General features: G+C 44.4%; 1 protein-coding gene across 2 annotated transcripts; it reads right to left on the bottom strand.

The window, feature by feature from the left end:
* Positions 1-536: 536 nt before the first annotated feature.
* On the bottom strand, positions 537-18,100 carry kank3 (KN motif and ankyrin repeat domains 3). 2 transcript variants are annotated; one of them, XM_012839602.3, is made up of 11 exons: positions 17,969-18,100; positions 10,341-10,426; positions 8,003-9,889; positions 7,365-7,467; positions 5,520-5,738; positions 5,303-5,393; positions 4,814-5,033; positions 4,372-4,514; positions 3,306-3,506; positions 1,662-1,760; positions 537-999 (listed from the first exon to the last, which is right to left on the bottom strand). In XM_012839602.3, exons 2-11 carry the CDS (start codon positions 10,375-10,377, stop codon positions 937-939), a joined length of 3,063 nt encoding a protein of 1,020 aa, XP_012695056.2. In that variant the 5' UTR covers positions 10,378-10,426; positions 17,969-18,100; the 3' UTR covers positions 537-936. The 2 variants fall into 2 exon arrangements, with proteins under 2 accessions (XP_012695056.2, XP_031431257.1); XM_031575397.2 differs by lacking the exon at positions 17,969-18,100 and adding an exon at positions 11,344-11,500.
* Between the last annotated feature and the right edge of the window lie 3,123 nt (positions 18,101-21,223).

Below are 21,223 nucleotides of genomic sequence, written 5' to 3'. Positions count from 1 at the left end.
TTTCTATATACAATAGTTAAGCCCGTTTTCTCACAGTGGGGTTAAGATTGTGAAGTAAAGGATTTTAATGAAGATATGGCACAAGCCACACAACCAAATGGTTGAGCAGACCATTAAATAAGTCTTGTACTTAGTGTGATTGTCTATTCAGACATTTCTCATATTCACTTCGGTCAGGAGAAGGTTTAATATGACATGTTGCTGATTTCTTCAGATTGGAAACAATCTATGGTTATACTAGCAATTAAGCTAATGTAAAGGTTCAGTAGGCCTATGGAAATGCGTGGGGGAAGGATATTTGCCCCCCAAAATAGCTTTTCAGCAAAAATGGTTGTACCTTTCGCTGCTGTTTTTACAGTGCTTTTAACCTTATTACTAAAACATTCCTGCCTACAGTAAATTTACAAAACAAAAGTTTACAAAAGCCTGTATATTCCTTGCCTAACTTGATACACATCTCTTTACAAATGCTGTGTCTTGGAGTTCCAGGGAAGATTCATGGAAAGCACCTATCTTGGAAGAATATTTAAATACCATTTACATACGTAAATAAATGTTTATTTTTACATAAAATAAGGACAATGGCATATATTGCATAAGAAGTTAGTGCAGTCGTATTACTTATTTTCTTTTTGGTATGAAAAACTCAGGAGTGTAACATCAGGAACACAATGCAAATCCATTGTGGGTGGTCAAGATTGACCAAAACAGACAGTAAGAGAATGACTTTAGTATCAGCATACAGTTATGATTAGTAGTGTATACTCTTATAACATTTAATAGCTGATATTTTTTTCAGATTGTAGTGCATAGATACACATGGTATAAATATATATTTATATGTATTTTATAGACAGTGACAGTTTTCCAGTCGAGGAGGCCTGTGTTAAACAAGCCAGTGTCCAGTTATCTTCAGTCCTCCACCATCACAGGCCATTACTCTGCAGGCCAGGGTTTCTGTGGACTAGTTGGGCTTCTGGTGTTGCCTTTGTTTACTCCCTAAGGATAAAATGTATGTTAGATCAAAAATGAGTTGCATCAAATTGTCAGGATCAAAGGTACAGTTTGCAGCGTACTCAGAAATCTCAGAACAGAATATCTCTATAGCACATCCTAAGCTGTTCAGTAAGACGGTTGAAAAAAGCTTTTAGACACTTTTTAGACTCTCCTCATTAAGATAGTTCTTAGCACATTTCACACCAGAACAAAAACCTGTATTCCTACTGTATATTCAACATTGTATACTTATATACAATGTACTTATATACGTATACTAATCAAAATTGCTACATACAAAAACAAAAAAATCTGCACCAATCCTTTTTAACCAAAGCTTCATTTTTAACACTTTTTTTGTATCACTAAAACTAAATAAATAGCATAATTGTATTATTTTTCCTCTGATAAGTAGTCTGTGCACTAGAGGTCACTGTGTCGACAGTGGAGAGCTCACTGGCAGCTCTGAACAAGCGTCTGTAGAGGCACCACACCCCGCTTTCAAACACCAGCGTAAAGGGAAACAGATCTGAGTGTACACGCACTCCCGATCAGGAAATTAGTTGTTCTGAAAGCCGTGCAGTACGCTGCTATCGGTGACGCACAACTTTGGCAGCCTGGGAGTGCTGTATCCGAGCGGTTGCTTCCGCCTTCAGATCACTTACAGCTGCTTGGGACTTGGAGTAGTTCATGTGGGCGTAGAGCAGGACTGCTATGTCATTATGGGATGCCTCCAGGGCGATGGAGAGTGCATTGCTGCCATCCTGCAGAGGGGGAGTGAGAAAAGGGAGGATCGGTTCATTAAGTAAGAGGACAATGAGAAAGAGACCGACATTAAGAGTTTGGAAAGACAATTAAGACATCCATGAAGAGCACCGCACAACGAAAAAGACACATCCACCAGGATCTTAAGAGACTCAGGCGGTGCAGTGATTTCAGGGACTGGTGTGATAAACTGGTACTGGCAGAGAGCGGGAAGCTTGGGAGGGACTCTCCCCACATAGTTTCCCATACACACCAGCTTGAACCAGCTGTGTCCCGTCAAGCCAAATCCCTGTGAAATGGCAGAAGAAGGGCTGTTGACGTGAACATGAGAGCGGCTCTAAAAAAAAAAAAAAAAATGACGGATTGTGATCTGTGCCTTTATAACTGTGTTCAACATAGAGTATGGTAGGCTACCCATTATGGCTCAGTGGCTTTCTCTAAGTGGCTTTTCATTTACAGTTTGTAATCGGAGTTTGCAAAAGACCATTCTTAAACGACTTCAAGGTTTCTGTGTGAGTTCTAGACTGTAAAATCCCATCATGTCACTGGGGGGGGGGGGGGGGGAGCTTCCTGTTTATTTTATTTTAGGCTGTTATTCTACCCACAGTCCAAACACAAAGTGGTGCAAACCTGATACAGAACTTCCGTTGCAGTCAATACCACCAACAGAAAATATTTGCCATGGTGTGCAAAGGATGATGTCATTGTTGGTCAGATTCCTGGCAAATTAATGTTTGATGGAAAAAGAGTGCCACTGTTCCATCCCAGTCTCATAGCAATGCCCTATGGTGAAGAGGTTGAGACTGAAACCCTGTCCAGCTGAAAATAACCACTTATGCCTTCTCAAATTACTCTAATGAGAAATCCTGTGGCCACTGTCATTTTCCTCACTTTTTAGAGATAAAAATGTGTTTATTTTCATTTGCAGACTCCAAAAATGTCCAACATCACATCAGAGCATTTTCAATTGACAGTGTCCTAATAATCATAGGGAAGGCAATGACCAGGGCTTCAGGGTTACTCTCACTCATTCATTATTCTTTAGTATAATGCAATATGCGGTAATGTAATGGGAATTCTTGATTTGCTTTGAAAAGATACATGACTTCACTTAAAAAAAATATCAATGGCAAAGCTGGCCTTTGAAGGTACAAGATGATTTTTTTTTTGTAAAAGAAAAAATCCTAATGTCATTTTGCATGGTAAAATATTCGGCCAGTGCCCCTGTGAGTCCTATAAAGCTTTTTCTTTAGTTTCAGTCCATTTCTGTACTTGTTTCAAAGAAAGCATTTTAAAAGATAAGGTTGTGATTTAAATCTCATGTAGATGCCTTAACTGTAGCCTCATGACTCCAGCCTGTCAAGACTTATTGTGTCATCAGACAGAGGAGCTGTCAGGTGCTCTGCAGTCAAGTTTATAATGTCATTAGAAGTCGCACCACCAAATTAGCTCAACTCAAATTAGCACCTAGGATCATGTACATGAATGCTTCACACTATATGCTATGTGTGGATGGACGGTGTGAGGAGAGGACCACCACTCACGTTATCCACAACAGAAATGTCACAGTCCAGCTGGTCCAGAAGCATTGCGACAATCTCGGCCCGGCCGTGTTCGCTGGCGCACATTAGGGCGGTGGATCCTTCATCGTCCTGCACGTTCACGTTCGCGCCACACTCCAGCAGCGCCCGCACCATCTCCTGCCGCCCATGGCTAACCGCCAGCATCAGCGCTGTCTGACCAGCCTAAACATACCCCAAACCAAAAAATACACTGCAATTACCAACAATGATTAGAGTTCATGATATATCCCATGATATAGCCAAATTAACTAATGGGCATATTTGTAAAACAGTTGAACCAGTTTTATACTCATGTTTCTCACCAGAATCATGTGCGTTTTCATTCATCATGGTCACAACTAACTCTAGTCAGCCTGAAGGCTTTTCTTTGTGAAAAATGTGCTTTAGCCTACATACTGCAAATTAGCTTGTGAACTTGTGGCCTTCACAAACTACCCCTCCCCCATCTCTGAAATATGCTCACTGAAAAAACGTAGGTCAGCTGCAATTTATCAAAAGGTAAAGGGTGAATGAAGACCCTTTTCCAAGAAAACCCGTTGATAACCGCATGATGAAGGAACATACAAAAACAACTGAATAATACAACGTCTTTGAATCAAAGCGACCTTTTGTAAAAGAAAAAAAAAGAGCAAATCTGTCCTAAAATCTCTGTATGACATCCAAAAGAAAGGCATGTGATGTGAATGAGCAGATGAGTACATTGATAGATCCAATAAATCCATTGACCTGTGCCTTTTATAATGACCGTCATGAAAATTACTTAAACAAGGTTTCCCAGATTGGTTTACCACAATGGCCCATTCTTTGCTGAAACCTTGACCTCCAATTTACATTCTTTACTATTTAAGATCAAATTCAAATGTGAATCCAATCTTTTTTACCGTTATTATGGTAATTGTGCCGTTTCACTATGAAACTCAGCCAACATTTGTTTGCCAGACACCGGCAGTTTCACAATGCCCACTTGCTTCAGGATAAAATGTTTATGATTGAGAGTGATTTGGAGTAATGCAACGTGGCACCACACCTGGCTGGCTTTGGCGTTCACATTGCCCTGGCTGAAGAGCTTCTTCACCACCACCATGTCATCCTCCTCCTTTACTGCAGAAAGCGCTGCGAGCATAATGGCCGTATAGCCAGCTTTGTTCTGCTGGTTTACGCAGCACACACCTGCACACACAATTACTTTTCATCGTCAGTGATATGAGATGAATGATTACACCAGTATCAGGAGCACACACACCACTCCCGATATTCCCATAACTGTAACATACGACTTTGGTTAATCCTGCCTTGTCCAACCCTGCATGTACAGATAGGAAAACAGGATAAGCCTAATCAGCTATGGCTAAAGAAAATAGGGTACCATTACAATAAATACAATCAATAAATATTCATACCAATACAATATTCTATTCAGAAACTTTAAAGTACTCCATTTGAAGTGAGTGTCAACCCTCTCCACCGACCTGTGTCCAACAACAGGCCCACCACACTGAAGTTGGAGTGCGAGACGCTGTAGTGCAGGGCTGTGTTGCCGTTGCCGTCCGTCATGTTGACAACATGCTCCAGCAGGACAGGAGACACCTCAGAGAAGGCCATGAGGTAGTTGGAGACCCGCAAGGGTTGTGCCGCCTTCGCACTGGATACACGGAACCACTCAAGCTGCACTGTGTGAGTGCTGGACAGCTGAGGGACAGAAGGGGAGAGAGAGAGAGAGAGAGAGAGAGAGAGAGACACATAAAATACGCAAGATGTTAAAATAATTGGTAAAATAGTTAGAAAAGGCATAGAACACATAGAAGAAAACATTATCTTTTGTGTCCAAGAACGCGATTCTTCACATAAACTCTGTGCAGTCTACCACAAACATGTGGACCTATTATGGCTGCTTGGCAGGGCCTTATCTGTGATGAATGGTTCTAAGTTGTAAAGTCACAAGAAATATGCCCTCTCACCACTTCTTTGCTTTTCATGGCTTTGGCATCATCGTTGAGGTGGTTCTTCAGAATGAGACAAGCCTCACGCATCTTCATACTCAGTTCAAACCTGCGACAGACAGACACCCAGCATTACTATCAACAAACAGACAGACACATCGCTATCAGGATATGGTATCTGTAGGGACGTTTAGCTTCCGTCAGCGTGTCGAGTCAGCCCATCTGTCAGCCTTACTTCTCCTTCACAGTCTCCTGTTGTCCTCCCGATCCGGTCTGTCCCTCGTCGCTGTCACTCTCATCCAGGTTGATGTTCCTCTCCTCGTCTGAGGTCTCCTGAAGGGCGGCCTCCTCCTCCTCCTCGCTGCTTGAGCTCTCCCCCGCTCCGCTTCCGTCAGATGAGCTCCCCTCCTCATCCTCCTCTTCATCCTCCTCTTCACTTGACGTTGACTCATATCTTTAAAGTGAGCGCATTTATTTTTTTAGCATTCTATAGTATGAAGTAACATTTACAATAACAACATTTACACTGATCTAATCTATATGAAGCAATGATGTCATATCTTGATTTTCTCCATTGTCAGCCTTAACAGAGAATCTAGTTTTATAAAGCTGAAACAAGAACAAAATAACCAAAATAGTTTTGTTAACCTAAGCACTCCTCTCCTTCTCAGACCATTACGAAAGGCATAATGAAAAAATGAGTTCATTAAAAAGAGAGTATGAAACTAGCTAAATTAATTAGCACCTGCAACAAACATTTTAAACAGCCTCAAAGCAGACATTTTTATAGCTCTTGGGTCTAAAACTCAGAAATAGCACAGGCATAATGTGTTGACCATGAAGAGGGTGGGATTAGAACACTGTCTTCAGTCTGCTCAAAAGTTGATGAAACATTCGGTAGAGAAAAATATGAACTGGGATGCATACCATGTCAAAATGATACTGCACAGAAGCCAAGATGAGAGTTATGTGCTGTTATAAAACAATTGGGTTCTATTGAATTATTTAGCTGTTTCTGATTGGACGAGAGACGTTCCATGAGTTGGAATATCCCAGGACATCCCAACTCGGACTTTTCACAGCTAATAATAAATCACTCCGCGATGAAACATTCTATAGCACGTTGATACAATTAAGCGATAACCGTTAATTCAAAGTTCTTATAATTCCAAAAGACGTTGACAATGGAACTATTTTTTTGTTGCGGAGAAACAATGGCGAAATAAACATGTTTTAATCAATAACTTCGTGTTTAAATGTTAATTGGTTGACTATAAAATTGTTTTATAAAAGCAATATAGTCCGGCCTCGTGGCTACGGCCGAACACCACCCGTGGGAATATCCCTTACCTACCCCACTCGCACTCGTACTATATTGCTTAATTAACAGTGTGTAAAAGTAACACGTGTTTACATTTTAGCTTTCCATAGCTATGGCGTATCAGAGAGTGTTTGTCAGCTGAAGCCAGCTGTTCATCCTCTGTTGTTCTCTGTTTGATGAAGGGTTTGATCTTGCCAACCACATTAAAAAAAAAAAAAGATGAAAGACTCATCTAGCCCTACGGTGAAAAACTTCACTTGTGCTGCTCTTGGCTCCAGCTTATTGCACTTTCACTTTGTGGTTTTTCCTTGCTGACAGCTGCAGCAACTGAATTTTATCTTACTTGTAGCAAGCTCTTTCTGTTATCTCCTCTTTGCAGTCACTATGTTGACTATCTTAGTGAAGATATAACAATCCAGTGAAAGCTTTGACGTCGACTGTGACGATTTTGGCACCTATATGCAATTAGTTCTCACAATCAACTTTTTAATGAATTAATAAAGCAATTGATGTGTTGTTCATTCCTACCGTATAAAATTAACCACGTTATTTGTCAGGCACACTGGGGGAAAAACCCATCTAAGTGGAAGACTGTTATGTAATTCCAAGATTGCTGTAGTGCAATGCCTCTGTTTTGATAGTGTGCATCAGCCTGTCATTAACTGAAAGTAATCTCCACTGACAGTACTGCTGAGGTCCACTAAAGTCAGCTCAAGGCATCAGATCATGAGTTGTGTGTGTTTGGAGTCTGGCTCTTACCCTCCATTCAGAATGCCCACGAACTGCAGGCTCTTCTTGCCTGTGTTGCGGGTCTGGCTTGAGCTACTCCCATCCTTCCTCTTCATGATGGATTTCAAAGTGCCTGGGACCCCCAGTGACAAAGGGAACATTAGTTCACGGGCGCACACACACACACACACACACACACACACACACACACACGCACAAATCTACTTTACACTTTAATGACCAATCATTACCCACAGAGGTGCAGAGGCTTGTGCTCTTGTTCATGGGAAATGAGAATCTATTTTTATTTGGGTTCTAAGACTCACAGCCTGGGAGCAGAGACACACCTTAGATCATTAAAATAGTTTAAATTTGAATATAAGGAAAGAATGGCTAGGTTGTAAAAAACACTACATGCGAGTGAGTAATGTTTGGTCGCTCGCATAAAGGCATTCAAACAAGAGTTAGCAGGTAAGGCTCATTCCTCTTGCGGTCTATTACACACAAATGAAATATAAGCCATCTTAATTTTCATTTTAGTGCCATCTCAACACAGATGAGAACTCCATGTTTAGTCACCAACTCTGATAAACCCCTGAAGACTGACACCCTAGGTTTTCACTCCATGTACACACACTTGACTTTGTGCCTCCTTGTGAGAAACTCACCCATTGGGCTTGGAGTTGCAGGTGCGGCGACCACATCCTCTCCTACTCTCCTCCCTGCCCCGCTGCCCATCACAGCCTCAGCTATGGTCACCTGTCCTCTCTTTTGTACTTGCTGGGGCTCTTCCTCGCCCTCCTCCTCATCCTCCTCCTCGGGGCTCTCCCACTGGCTTCCAGTGCTCACCGTCTCCACCATAGCTACTTCCTCTTTCTTGACTTCCACCTCCTCATCTGTCTGAACGCTTTGTTGACTCGGCGCAGGCGCTTGCTCCCCGCCTACACCTGCCTCGGCGACCTCCGGGCGGCAGCTCACCCCGACGCTGTGCAACATCTTTGGCGGTGCGGCAGGCAGCGCATCAGTCCCGACATGGGCGGTCTGCGTCCGGACCTGGACGGCCCGGTCCAGCGTGACCCGTGAGCGGTGCTCGTGCTCGCGGGCCCGCAGCTCCTCCAGGTCCTGGTCGGCCCGGCTCAGTCGCTCCTCCAGCACGCGTATGGACTCCTGCTGGAGCTTGACTGTGTCCTGCAGGGTGTCGATCTCCCGCTCCGTCTCGCTGGTCAGCCCCAGCAGGGACTCCATCACCCAGACGGAGGCCTCCTCGGTGGACGGCTCCACCTGGACCCCTTTGTCGCACGCGCTTCCGGCGGGTGCCGTTCCCACGCCCTTATCGGTGACCTCGCACCTCACGTCCACGGCTGCGTCTTTCATGTCCTGTCTGTAGTAAAAAAAACCTGCACTCATGGGTAGGTCCTCCCCAACGGCCAAAGATGCCATCTGTACGGGAGCAGGTACTGCTTTCTCTGTCTGCTGCTGCTGCTGCTGCTGCTGCTGGCTTCCTTCCTCCTTGCTTGCCTTCTCTATCGCTTTGCGGAGCTCGGACACCCTTGTGGAGCGTCCGTGAGTCGGCGAGAGCGGTGGGAGTCCTTGATCACCTCCAGTACCAGGCTCAGCCAGAGCGGTCTGGACTGCGGCTGCCATGGTTGCCGGCGCCTCATTCTTCTTCTTGAGCACCTGGAGAAGCTGGTCCTTCTCGGCCCGCAGCTTGGCCACCTCCCTCTCCAGCACGGGGACGCCCTTCACGCGCTCCTCCATCTCCTTGAGCTGCCGCAGGGCAGAGGCCATCTGCTCCCTCACCGTCTGGAGCTGGGCAGGGGGCATCTGGGCCGAGGCCGCTGCCGGGGTGCTCCTGCCGGAGGTGTGAGGGCTGGCACGTGCCAAACCACTTGGGCAGGGGCTTGGAGAGGCAGAGGAGAATGGGTTCAGCTTTACACCTCCATTAGATGATTGTGCTGATGGTGCTGGTACTGCTGCTGTTGTTGTTGCTGGTTGGGAGCTTGAGGAGCCCGTCCACCCTGCCTCTCTCAAGGCCCCTCTAGGAGGGTCGGCGAGCTGGATGGTCCCAGTGCCATTCTGGAGCTGGCTCTGCTCCTGCTGAAGTCGGAGGCTGGTCTCCAGGAGGGTGCGCTCTACACGGGGGTTGCGGGCTGGTGGAGGTGGGGGTACCTTGGCCCCGGCCGACAGTGGCGGGCTGAGGACAGACACGGGTGACCGGATGTGCACCTCGGCGGGCGCTGAGCCAATGCGGTTGCGTGGAGGAGGTGGCGGGGGCACACGGCTGCCATCGTCGCTAGCCGAGGAGGAGAGCGACTCGGTGGACGTCCAGCCACTGGCGCGACCTCCGACTCCGGGACTGCGCTGAGAGAGCTTGCCCGCGCGCACCCCGCGGCGGCTACTGACAGGGGTGCGGCGGAAGGTGTGGCCGCTTTCAATCTCCTCCACGTACTTCAGGAAGTCCAAGTCCAGCTGGAAGCCATATGGAGTCTGGACGGAGTAGGAGCCAGCCTGGTCGGTCTCCTCCTGGGACCCATACAGAAAAGGTGCACCCAGATCTGGAGGGGAGAAGGGTCAGGGGTCATCAGAACAAATGAGCAACATGTAAGTAATATTCCCTTTGGTCATGTATGGAAAAAGAGCTAAAACACTTTAACCCCACTCCCCCAAGGCCACTGAGCTGGACTGATTTCATTCCAACTCTCCCTACATCTGGAAGGGCAGAGTGAGGAGTGGAATTTCTTTTTTCTTTGGAACAGAATACGACTGTTATAATACACCAACTGAATATTTTAACTAGAACAGGACTAGAATCCGAATAGAACTTCCCATTTGCAAATGACCATTCCCTGATAATATTTTAATTAACACATAAGTATTGTGGTATTGTATGTCTTTACATTTAAGACTGTATTACACGTTATTTATTTGATCATTAGTGTACTAAATTAAATCCTGGCGAGGGTATACATGGCATAGTAAGTATGAGGCAGTTTCTCTCTAACTTACCAGGCAGCTTTGAGTTGACCTGCACAGACTGAGTCATCTTTGCTGGACAGGCTCCTCCACTGCAGCCTCGAGAGTCAACTCACCACCTGCACAAGGGGAAAGACGTCCAAGAAGACATGCAGTAGTGAGATGGGACTTTCCCGTCAACATTCCCATAGCACATAGTGAGCAAAGCCTGCAATAAGCGCCAACATTTGTGATTATATGTGGAGCGATAAGGACATGTTTTTGTGCCTCGTGTGATGAGTGATGCAATGACAGAGTGCGAGTGAACGCATCCTTTCCTTGGTGGTCGACTTTTTGTTGGATCGCATTCAAAGGGGATTAACCATGACATCGTGTACGTGCCCTGTTTGTGCTTGAACGCTCCACAGAGGATAAAGAGCAGGGGAATTAAAGTCCCACAGAATACAAGAGAGGGAAATGAGACATCAACAAAAAAAACATTCTCTACACGGGCCCCATGCTAAATCCATCGCAAACAGATATCCGTTTCTGTGCCATCAGGCCATAGTTCATACCCTATAGTTTTGTTTTTGTCCTGAGAATGCTCCATGAAAGAGGCAAGATGAGAGAGAGAGAGAGAAAGAGAGAGAAAAGAAAGAAAGAAAGAAAGAAAGAAAGAAAGAAAGAAAGAAAGAAAGAGACTAATAGACATGTATGAAGTTATGGAGATCTGTTTTCACACAGCCTTAGGCACATTCCAGCCCTCTCCGCTCCCGAACATCCTGCTAGCATGACCAGGCTAGGACTTGCAGCTGGTTCACTGGAGGTGTCTAACAAAGTAGAGCGAGAAGAAACCCTCCTCTGTCAGCCAGTCCTGCAATCAATACCTTGAATACACAGACTGTCAAGGAAAGGAGAAAAAACATGGGAAAGAATTTGGACAGATTGGACAGACTGTCATTGCAAAAGGAACAGACGTCCATCGAAAACCACCCCCCCCATTCCCCCTCCCCATCAGCCTCACTCAGAACTGCTCCAGGCAGGCAGGCTCGCTCACCGTCGCTCACCGTCACTCCCCTGTCACAGACAGATGCAAGCCACTGACTTGCGCCCGGTCAGATATGCAGAGCTGAGGGCAGAGTGACGGGGGGCCTGGCAAGCATCAGGCCTGTCAGACTAAAAGGCCTCTCTCTCTTCGCTTGTCCCCCCCCCCTCAGGAGCTAAATACAAAAAAGGTCCTCCTTTCCAGAGCACAGCCACAGCTGCGGGTGGTAAAGGCCGCACCATGTGGGTGCCAAGTATTTGGGACCCGGCCCAGCATGCTCTTCAACTTGCCTCTGGTTTCCCAACACCCCCTTCCACCCCTCCCCCAAGATGCCACAGCTCGCACCTTTGATTAGAGGAGAGAGAGCAACAGCAACAGAGCAGCACGTGGCACATCCCTCTCTTCTCTCCTCTTTAGCACCACACAGGGATACAGGAAGATTGGGGAGGGGGATAAGGGGGGGGGGAATGAAAACACAGGCTAGATGTTTTTTCCAGAACCTGATGACAAGCACCAAATTACAGAGAGGCAGGGAGTGAGAGGCGGGGGTGGGGGGTGGTTACATTCCTCTGTGCCCCTTATACTTGTAGTTAGCAGAGCCACAGAGACGTGAGGAGCACAGAAAAACAAACAGACAGTTCTCTGTCAGCCCGCCACTGCATCGCAAGCTCTTGTTGTCCCAGGATGCCGTGGCGGGCTGACAGGGTGGGGGAAAAGGGGGATCCCCTCTTTACTTCTGTTAACAAGACAATTTACTAAGGCAATTTACTAATAAACTAAGTTTTTTTTTTAAATGACTGATCACTGCAGTCTCCTATTTAATAAAAGCCTGGAGTCTGAGGACTGGGTCTGCGTCTGCGGAGCAGCTCTGTCCTCAGGAAGCGGTTCTGTTCAGCTGCTGGCTCGGCAAGATAGCCATGTTTTGGAAATAGGACCCCATTCCTCCACCTCCCATTTCCCTTCAAGGGAAATAGAGGGGGTCCATGATTCACAACGCAGACGACACCCCATTCACAGGTTACTGAAGGTCAATCTGTATCGCACTGCACTGCAAATCCTCCTGCCTTGCGTGGCTGTTAAAGCTGTCATGGAGTGAGGCATGTTGATTGTACAAGTTCTCCACTAACAAAAACTTAGGGATGAATGCAAAGACGCCTTCACCTAATCCAGGAGACACACCGCCAGTCCAAACATGCCAGGAGGCTAGCTTGGGTGTGTGTGTGTGTGTGTGTGTGTGTGTGTGTGTGTGTATGCCTGTGTGTTCTCCCTCCCCCCCACGACACACATTCTATCAGTTGGAAGGACAAATCTGTCGTTTCCTGAGGGGAAACCGGCTGTGCACGGCCCTGGTTCCCTGGGGAGACCTCCTATTGTCTCCCATTAGGAAGCCCCAGGCTGCTCCAGAAGGAAGAAGCCATCACCCCGCCGAAGGTGCTTCCTGTGGCCCGGAGGAAAAGCAGCACAAGCGGTCGAAGAGCTGAACAAACACGCTGCACCCCTGCACGTATAAACACTCCCATCACCGCTCACTCATGCACAAGTACACAGGCTTCAAGTGGGTGACAAGAAACCACCGGACAAGCGCAGGCGGTTAAGATTTATGGATGACCTTACTGCCAAAAAAACATCCACAGATGCACACAACACAAACACATACTTGACTATCAAAAAATTGTTTCACATAAGTGTTACCAAGTATAAGAGCATAAACTCATACAAGCAACTTCGTGGATATCTGTTCAACCGCCACTGAAGAGGTGTCTGCAGTGCTTTCACATGTAAAAAGCCCCACACGCGCCCCAAAAAATGTGGCAGAAACATCCTTGAAAACCACTTTAAGGACAACTTAAAACAGGCGCGATCACATGCGTCTGTGCAATTCCCCTGGGTCCCGTCACAACAATGAGACACATTGAGGGCCCTATAATGAGCCATTATGCCACTTCTATGGTTACGCCGTCCACAAGTTCTCTGGAGTCTCCTTGTTTCGGCCTGTCCCACCACCCCCACCCCCACCCCCGTCCCAGTCCCCCCAGTTAAACATGCAACAGTTCAGAGTGAATGAAGGAGGGGGGGTGGCAGGGTGGCCATATGCTTCAGTGGTGTCAGAGGCACACGGTTACAAAACGCTCTTTGATACGAATTCCCAGGCATCAGAGGCAGTGACGGGAATCCCAGCCTGAAATTGGGCACGAACATGGAAATGAGCCTGATGAATGCCCTCCCACTTTGTTTCAGATGAGAACATCTAAATGGGGAGAACTACTTTGTCAGGTTCTTTCAGTAAGTCAAGAACTTGACGGAGCAATGTCAAAGGCTAAAGTATGACACATAGCATTTACTTATTCATTAGCATCACCTTGGACTAGGGTTAGAAGATGGCTGTTTTTGTTTAAACATCACAGAGGCAAGTCGAGCAAACAAGGCGACACTGAATAGTAATTGAACCAGCAGGTTTACATTTCTCAGCAGGGTGATGGGGCCCCATGGCTGTCACACCTCCGTCAACCATGATCAGAAAAATTACAGGCCCGGTACAGCATGAATCCCTTTGTGCAACATTAAGAAATGTAACAGCATGACAGTAGAATTAATTAACAGATGTTTAAGCCATTTAAACACATGGATGGGCTGCATGGCTGGCATACCTCTGTTCAAAGTAACCAGTGGTTCTCTAACAGATGGATATGTACTTCAAAAAGCAGCAGGCACTGCACTTTTCCTAACAAAGGCCACCTAACCCCTCAAACCAAAAAAAACAAGGCAAATGCAAAACTGCATACCAGAAGAAGGAAAAAAAAACACACAAAAAAAACAGGACAAATCCTTGTGTCCGGTATGTACTAAACTGTTACACATCAACTCAATAATAAGCTCATGTTTGATTAGCCCGCCCCTCTGACAGGACCCCAGGTGTCAGCTGTGTGGCCCGCCATACCAACATCCAATTCTAATGCAGGTTTTATGTCAGAATAACGTCCTTGGTATTCACAGAGCACTCTGATTCATGATCTGTCCGCAAAGGGAGACAAAGAATAGAAGCGCCAGCGAGTTTAAATATTCTAGGGGACTTTTTTTCCTTCCTCTTAGCCATCAGCTGCACTAGACGCCTGATCCAGCTTCTTTTCTTTTTTTTATATACAGACCCAAAAAGAGAAATGGGCTATTTTAAAAGGGCAGCCAACAAAGCTTTATATGGTTTAATAAAACATCGACAAACTGCTAAAAACATCCATCACAGTCTATCAAAACAGTTACACAGCACACTGAATGGCAAATATGGCTAAAAGAAATAAAACTGAAGGTTACGGCGTAGCCAAAACACCCTAGCACCATTCTTAAACCGAGGAATTCAGCGGAGATAGCATTAAAGTGCAGTTAGTGTTTCTAAAAGTAGCCCGACAAGATTGTTTCTTCCTGTGAGAACCAGCTGATTACACTTTAAGGGTACATAAACAACATCCCAAAGTGTGGATTCAATTAGTAGCTACTCCTTTGTAAGATCTGTTTGGCTTGGATGTTGGTGTGGGTATTTTCGGGTTTATCATCTCTCATTTAGCGCAGGCATTTATCTCCTCCTGTTTCATACACAGCACAGTCATTCCACAGAGTAAAATTAGAGAGTGACGGAGTCAGTTTCTATATCATCCTGCATCCTGTCACCCCTCCCCCCACCACACACACACGCACATTAAAAGGCTTCATATACCTTTGACCGCACACATTTGTCTGAAATAAAGGAGTTGTCTCCACCACTCTCTTAAAAAACCATCTGCCATTTTTTTTGTTTGGCAAGCACATATCTTTGAAACACCCATCACAAGGGTTGATGAGCAGAAACCTGTTACCTCTACATCTTTGCTTTTTTATGAGAGATCTTATACCTGTGCATAAGATCCACTTGGCAGTGGGTCCACAATGGCTCTGCAAGGTTGAGGAAAGTTACCTGCGTCTAGTCTCCATGCCCCAATTATCTGATGTCTCTCTCTCTCTGGAGTAAGCCCCCTTCACTAAATATATTTTAGTTCTATTTTTGAGTTTACCCAACACGGCTAGTCATACCAATGTCTTAAGTTGCAGTGGCTGATCCCTTCCTCCTAGTGAATTCTGTTCATTTGTTTGTAATTCTCCATGCCTGGAGAGGTCAGGCTTCTTTTGGGCAAGACTTTGCAAAACTCTTTTGTTTTTGACCTCACATTGTTGCCGGCCCTCTGTGGGTTGGGAACCAGGGTCATGGTCACAACCAGATGGAGGGGCAAGAGTTCAAGAATGATGATGCAAGTCTCAGAAATGGCAAGTCAAAATCAATGACAGGAGAGCAACGAGTGTCAAGATGATTTTTGTATGATCCTGTGGTGTTCAGATTAAATTTTTAAACCATATTTTCTTTACATTTCTTAATGTTTTAAAACCCCTATTTTTGGCAAAAAGAGTCAACACAGTTTTAAAATTTTCATTTCTTAACTTTCTTATCATATGTTTCGAAATACGTAAGCAATTGATAGACCCTCGACCAATGCCAAGCAAGGCGATCACATGATTTCCATTTTCCCCCTCCAAAAAACAACAACAACTGTAGAACATTTCCAGCCGACTGCAAAAACCTGACTGAATACGGACATGTTGGGCCTTAATTGTGAGCAAATGTATTGTGCTATTTGCTCTTGCCAACAGGTTGCATTCATGTTCCATATCCTAATAGATGCATACCTTCTCCATATCCAACAATACAAGATCCAATACAATAACAGCATGAGCACAGTTCTCCTGTCCACTCACCTACTGATCTCTTTAGCTACTATTGTCTCAAAATGCAGGGCTTGCAGTGATAATCTGTGAGCCCTAACAATTACCCTGCACTCCAATAAACAACACAAATTCCCGTAAATTCCACTCTCTGGTTTAGGGGGAAATTTCATTATGCCAACATGCCCCATTGTTGCTTGTCTGGCGCTGTGGTAAATACCTATTATTTGAAGAACTCTTTCCCCCCCGGTTTAGAGATACAGGAAGCACAGAGTCGTGGCTAATGTGGAGAAGCACAAGAGGTAATGGGCCATAAATAGAATCACAAGACAAGAAGCATGTGAATATTTGGAGAGGGAGTGAAGGTGATGCCCAGATGGTTATACCCAGACGTGTAAACAACAGGCCACGCCACTCAATTTGGGGGAGTTTTTAACACCCCGGTAGAAGTTCTTTGGGCTGTTTGTTTGTTTGTTTATTTGTTTTGTGGTTACTTCTGAGGGGACTTTTGAAGATATGACTTCAGCACAGGAAAGCAGAAAAACGGGAAAGTGAGAGCATAGAGGAGAGATAACAGAATTAGCCTATTCCGGAGGACTAATCAAATTCCAGAAACTATATAGCAATCCTGATTGAACAATGCTGCTGCACAGTCTACACAGCAACTCAGGTTTGCTGTTATATTATTTTATTATGGCAAGGTACTTGAGCCACCAAAGTTTTGGTCTTCTTAATCATAATCATAATAAGGGTTGTAGGTTTCGGTTTTTTTATGGACTGGGGGAGGGGCGTAGGCAAGGTGATATGACTTGACCAGGTATTGCTATTTCTGCGCAGACGGCTCCTCAGAAGCTGTTTTTATTTGCATGGTGAATGGAATGATCAACAATGAAAGCACAGTTTGACAGAAGCACCCATTATGCGTGAAGGAAACAGCATGTAGTAGGCTACGCTAGATAGACACTATTCCTATCAGAACATTAACTAATCCGTGTTCATTTTCTAGCAGAATGCAAAATGATGCCTACGTGGATGTATCACATCATAGGATGTCAAACCCTAAAAAATTACAGAAATATTCTGTCCGAGAAAAACTGACTGAATGTCAATTAACACATTAGTATTGCTTCGCAACACCAAAGAGAATAGTCCATCGAGAGCAAAAAGTGAGCGTTAAAGAATTTTAAAACAGAAAACATATTTTATGTCCTTAGGGCGGTATTCTGGAAGCTTGCCCAATAGGAAAGTCAAGCCTGCTAATCCTTATCCAAAAATAAAAAACAAACGTTGTAGTTATATGCGTAAGTACATCAAAGTAATAATTGATGTCAGACCATACATATCTTGACTGGTTTACGATGTGAAAGTATTTTAAGGGGGTTGAGATTTTAAAAATCTTTGTCACCCCGCATTCTTCGACACTAGTTTTCACCAGGCACGCCTTCTTGAGCGACAAAGTAGCCTAACAACCAAATTTACATTGGGCTGTGTTACTTTAATGATCAATATAATAAATAGTACATTTAACTATCTGACATTTTCTCATGGTGGTCAATTAGCCTGATGGTATGGTAATAACCTATAGGCTGCTTATATCGGAGTAGCAGCCCCCATAGCAATGCATGTCTGAGACGAATTTCAGAAAGCCTTTCAGATAGATTGGCCAGCCTATGTACCTGGCTATATTGTTGCATTGCAAGTTTAGTGTCAGCGGTGACAGGTACGTTCAATACACTGAAATCTATTCGCAGCATGACAAGTTAACTTCCAATGAATCAAAGCCTTCAAAAATCGAAAATGTAAGTTTCACTCGCTAAAGACTTGGATAGACTGTTCATTTTGTGTAATAATCTAGAATGTAGACTTGCGTAAAATAATGAACTAACCTTACCTTTGTTGGACTAATGCTGAGCTTTGGGACGCCAGAAAACTTCTTATAAAAACGTCTTTTAAAAAGGCAAAAGAGGAGAGAGGAGAAGAAAACACCAACTCTGGCGCTCTCTCATTCATCAAACGTTTATGATGGTGTAACGGACATTGGGATTAGCCAATCAACAGTCGTACTTTGTGACCAATAAATCCAGAGAGCTCGAGGAGAGGGTCCGCCCATTTCACGGCCTGGTTTGTCGGTGTATGAAAGTAATGCCAACCAAATAGCCGCTGGGCCTTCATTTGTCTGTAATATTATCCAAACATGTAGAAGGAATAAACTAGCTTATTTACCTGTGCAGCCACATGACCACACGTTATGTTATGGTAAAGTGTTCTGTGTGTGTGAGTAATCTAGGTTATGTAAGCAAGCATACATAGGCTAAATAGCCTACGCCTCGTCCATCTGATAATAATTCTGTCATGTACCATCAAGAAAAAACTTAAAAAGCCATTATTTTAAGACGAACAAAAAAGACGCTAAAATAGAGGAGGAACAGAGAGATTTATTGCAAACTTGACCACTCAGAACTAGATTTTCCTAATTTTCCATGCACACATTTTTCCTACGCACATAGTGGGTAACGGAAGGCCTATATCTTTAAAGCGTTTTTATGATTATGCCAAGTGGCAACTCAGAGTTATGCTGCTCAGAGTGCGCGTGGGCACATGTATTTTTATAAGACATTTTACAAGCTTCCGTGTTTGGAAAACAAAGTTGAGGAAAACTGGTTTGTTTTATTCGCGTTGGTTCTTTATTTCGAGATTGTGGTGTCCTTATTGTCATGTGTTGATTGGATACTTGCATAATAATGTATCACAGGCTACTATGACAGAATCATTACTTTTAATGACATCAGCATTGGACACTAAAGGATATGTTCAGAGTATAGACACTCGTAACACTCTTTTTATAGAAGAACTGTGAACTGAATACAATTTTTTTTCCATTAACCTAAATAAATCTTTTGCATGCCCAAATCATTGCAAGCAACCTACCCGTGGCGCTTTCAGGAGTGAACAGCAGAGGACGCCACTGCAATGAGAATCAGATAATCACTGCATTTTCAGACAGTCTACACTTTTGACTATTCAAAACTATACATACAAGTTTAGTGTCCCAGAAGGCTCTCATTGTTGCCCACCACTTAGAATTTCTTTAAATTTGTTTAGGGTCAAATTGTAAACGGTTGTCTATGATGAAAATGTAAAACTGTACGTTACTATTCATTAACCAAAGGTCTTCTTATATATTGATATTTGATATGTCTCAAGTAGGTTGTGTCCTAAAAGATTAAAGATGCTGTTCGCAAAAGGATGTTGATATTTGCGCTCAACAGCCAATCCAAATTACACCCCTCCCGTCCGTGCCGCTAAAGCATGTGTGTTGATTGCCTGAGATTGTTTATAGCTCAGTCTGTATCTCCATGTTTGCTTCCCATTTATAGAGTCAGGACTGTGGTCGGACACCAGGGTTTTCTTGACCGCAAACACTGAATAGACTGCTGGTGAGGAGCAATTTACCTTTAGTAGTTATGTCCTTAAAGTGACCAGTGACTTTGTGAGGATGCAGCACACTGTAGGCCTATTTCATATAACTGATTGCACCTGATATCTACTTTGCTGAGATGTAGCCTGGCTTTTTGTAGGATGAAGGTCATATGAGATGATATGTCTTCCACAAACAAAGATTTGGCAGTGAACAGCACATACTCAACATATACAATGTGTATCAATAGAGGGAAGGAGACACCATTCTAAACATGGCACATGCTTTCACAGCCCTATCGCCACGCTCATACTCACAATTTCAAAGGTGTCATGATAACAAATCATTTTCATCAATTGGTCATTCATTCTGGGGACCCCCACTGCCATCACACACACACCAACACAATTCTTGCTACTCTTCCAACATCTAGGATAACAAGTGACCACATCTTGCAGCCTGCTGTCCTCTGCCTATCATCTTTGCTGGAGAGCAATTTTACAATTACCACTAAGTTCCCTGCATGCAGGGCCGGAGTGGGGCCACTTTTCAGCCCGGGAATTTCAGGCCCAAGACCGGCCCACTTTTTCCATGGTAGTGGAAATTGGATAAATGATGCAACAGTTCAGCTCTTACTATCCTGTAGTTTTCTCTTTATTAATACCATAGTTCAACAAATAATGTAAAGGTTAAATAATAATCCACTTAAGCTGAGAAGTTAACAAAAAATAATCCACTATTCCACAAGGATAGGTTGATAAATTAACAAAAGCAGAAATAAATAAATAAATAAAGCATTTGAAACGTATCCCAATCTTCAACAAAGAGGCATATTGAACTAATGTTTTCAGTTCAACTCACAGTACAGAAGTTACATTGCGAATAGCACCAACAGCATCTACAGCATCAGTAACCGCCTAAGCAGTGCACTGGTTTCAGCCACTTTATCTATAATAACTGTGTCGTTGCTTATAGACATGAGGATTTCCTTCTCTGTGCACATTAACATGAAAGCCTCCAAATGGTCCTGACTCAATGAGCTTTGTAGCCTATTCTTCACAAATGTTAAGGTTGAGAAGCTTCTCTCACATACAAACTGTGTGATAGACAAAGTCAACAGAAACGTATATGCTAACCCAATGACAGGATAAGCATCTGTGAGGAGGTTGTACTGTGAGAGTATTAAATGGACACAAATGGCACAGTTTTTGCAGGAGGAACAGGTCCTGCTTTCAAGCGCCATCTCTGGTAATATTTTGCTTGCGAATAGGTTGACAACGCTACAACGTTAGCCTAATAGTTACGTTGCTAATCATTAGGCCTATGTCTCTCTTTACCAGTTGCCACTTGTGTTTGTCCTCTTGAAAATAAATCGGTAAGCTTGGCACATTTGGCAGCATCCTCCTCCAATGCCTTTTTTTTTTCAACCTGGCTTTTTCAGCCCCTCTTCCTCCCATCCATCCTCTCTGACGCATATCGTTGTGGTAGGGCCGGCCAAGGTATCGGTAGTTTGAGAAAACTTTTAGGAAAAGACGGGCTATGGACCCAACCAACTCTATTTGGGAGGGGAGAACTCCCTCGCATGGTACAACCCATGCAGAGGCTGCGGTGTCAGAATGCGGAACGTGTGTAGCCTACTTTAAGAGAAGATGGACTAACGTGACAAATGTCAAAAAATTAAATTCTCGACCGGCCCAGAAGTGAAGCGGCCCACCGGGAACTCTCCCG

This window comes from Clupea harengus, chromosome 10 (assembly GCF_900700415.2).
Source record: "Clupea harengus chromosome 10, Ch_v2.0.2, whole genome shotgun sequence".
In the NCBI taxonomy this organism is placed as follows: Eukaryota; Metazoa; Chordata; class Actinopteri; order Clupeiformes; family Clupeidae; genus Clupea; species Clupea harengus.
The sequence above is the reverse complement of the archived record's forward strand: the minus strand, read 5'-3'. Positions and strand labels throughout refer to the sequence as shown.

Coding starts and splice junctions, on each gene's coding strand:
- kank3 (XM_012839602.3), bottom strand. CDS start 10,377: ATGACTCAGTCTGTGCAGGTCAACTCAAAGCTGCCTG. Junction 9,890..10,340: donor GGTCAACTCAAAGCTGCCTG/GTAAGTTAGAGA, acceptor TCTCCCCTCCAG/ATCTGGGTGCACCTTTTCTG. Junction 4,515..4,813: donor GGGCCTGTTGTTGGACACAG/GTCGGTGGAGAG, acceptor TTGTGTGTGCAG/GTGTGTGCTGCGTAAACCAG.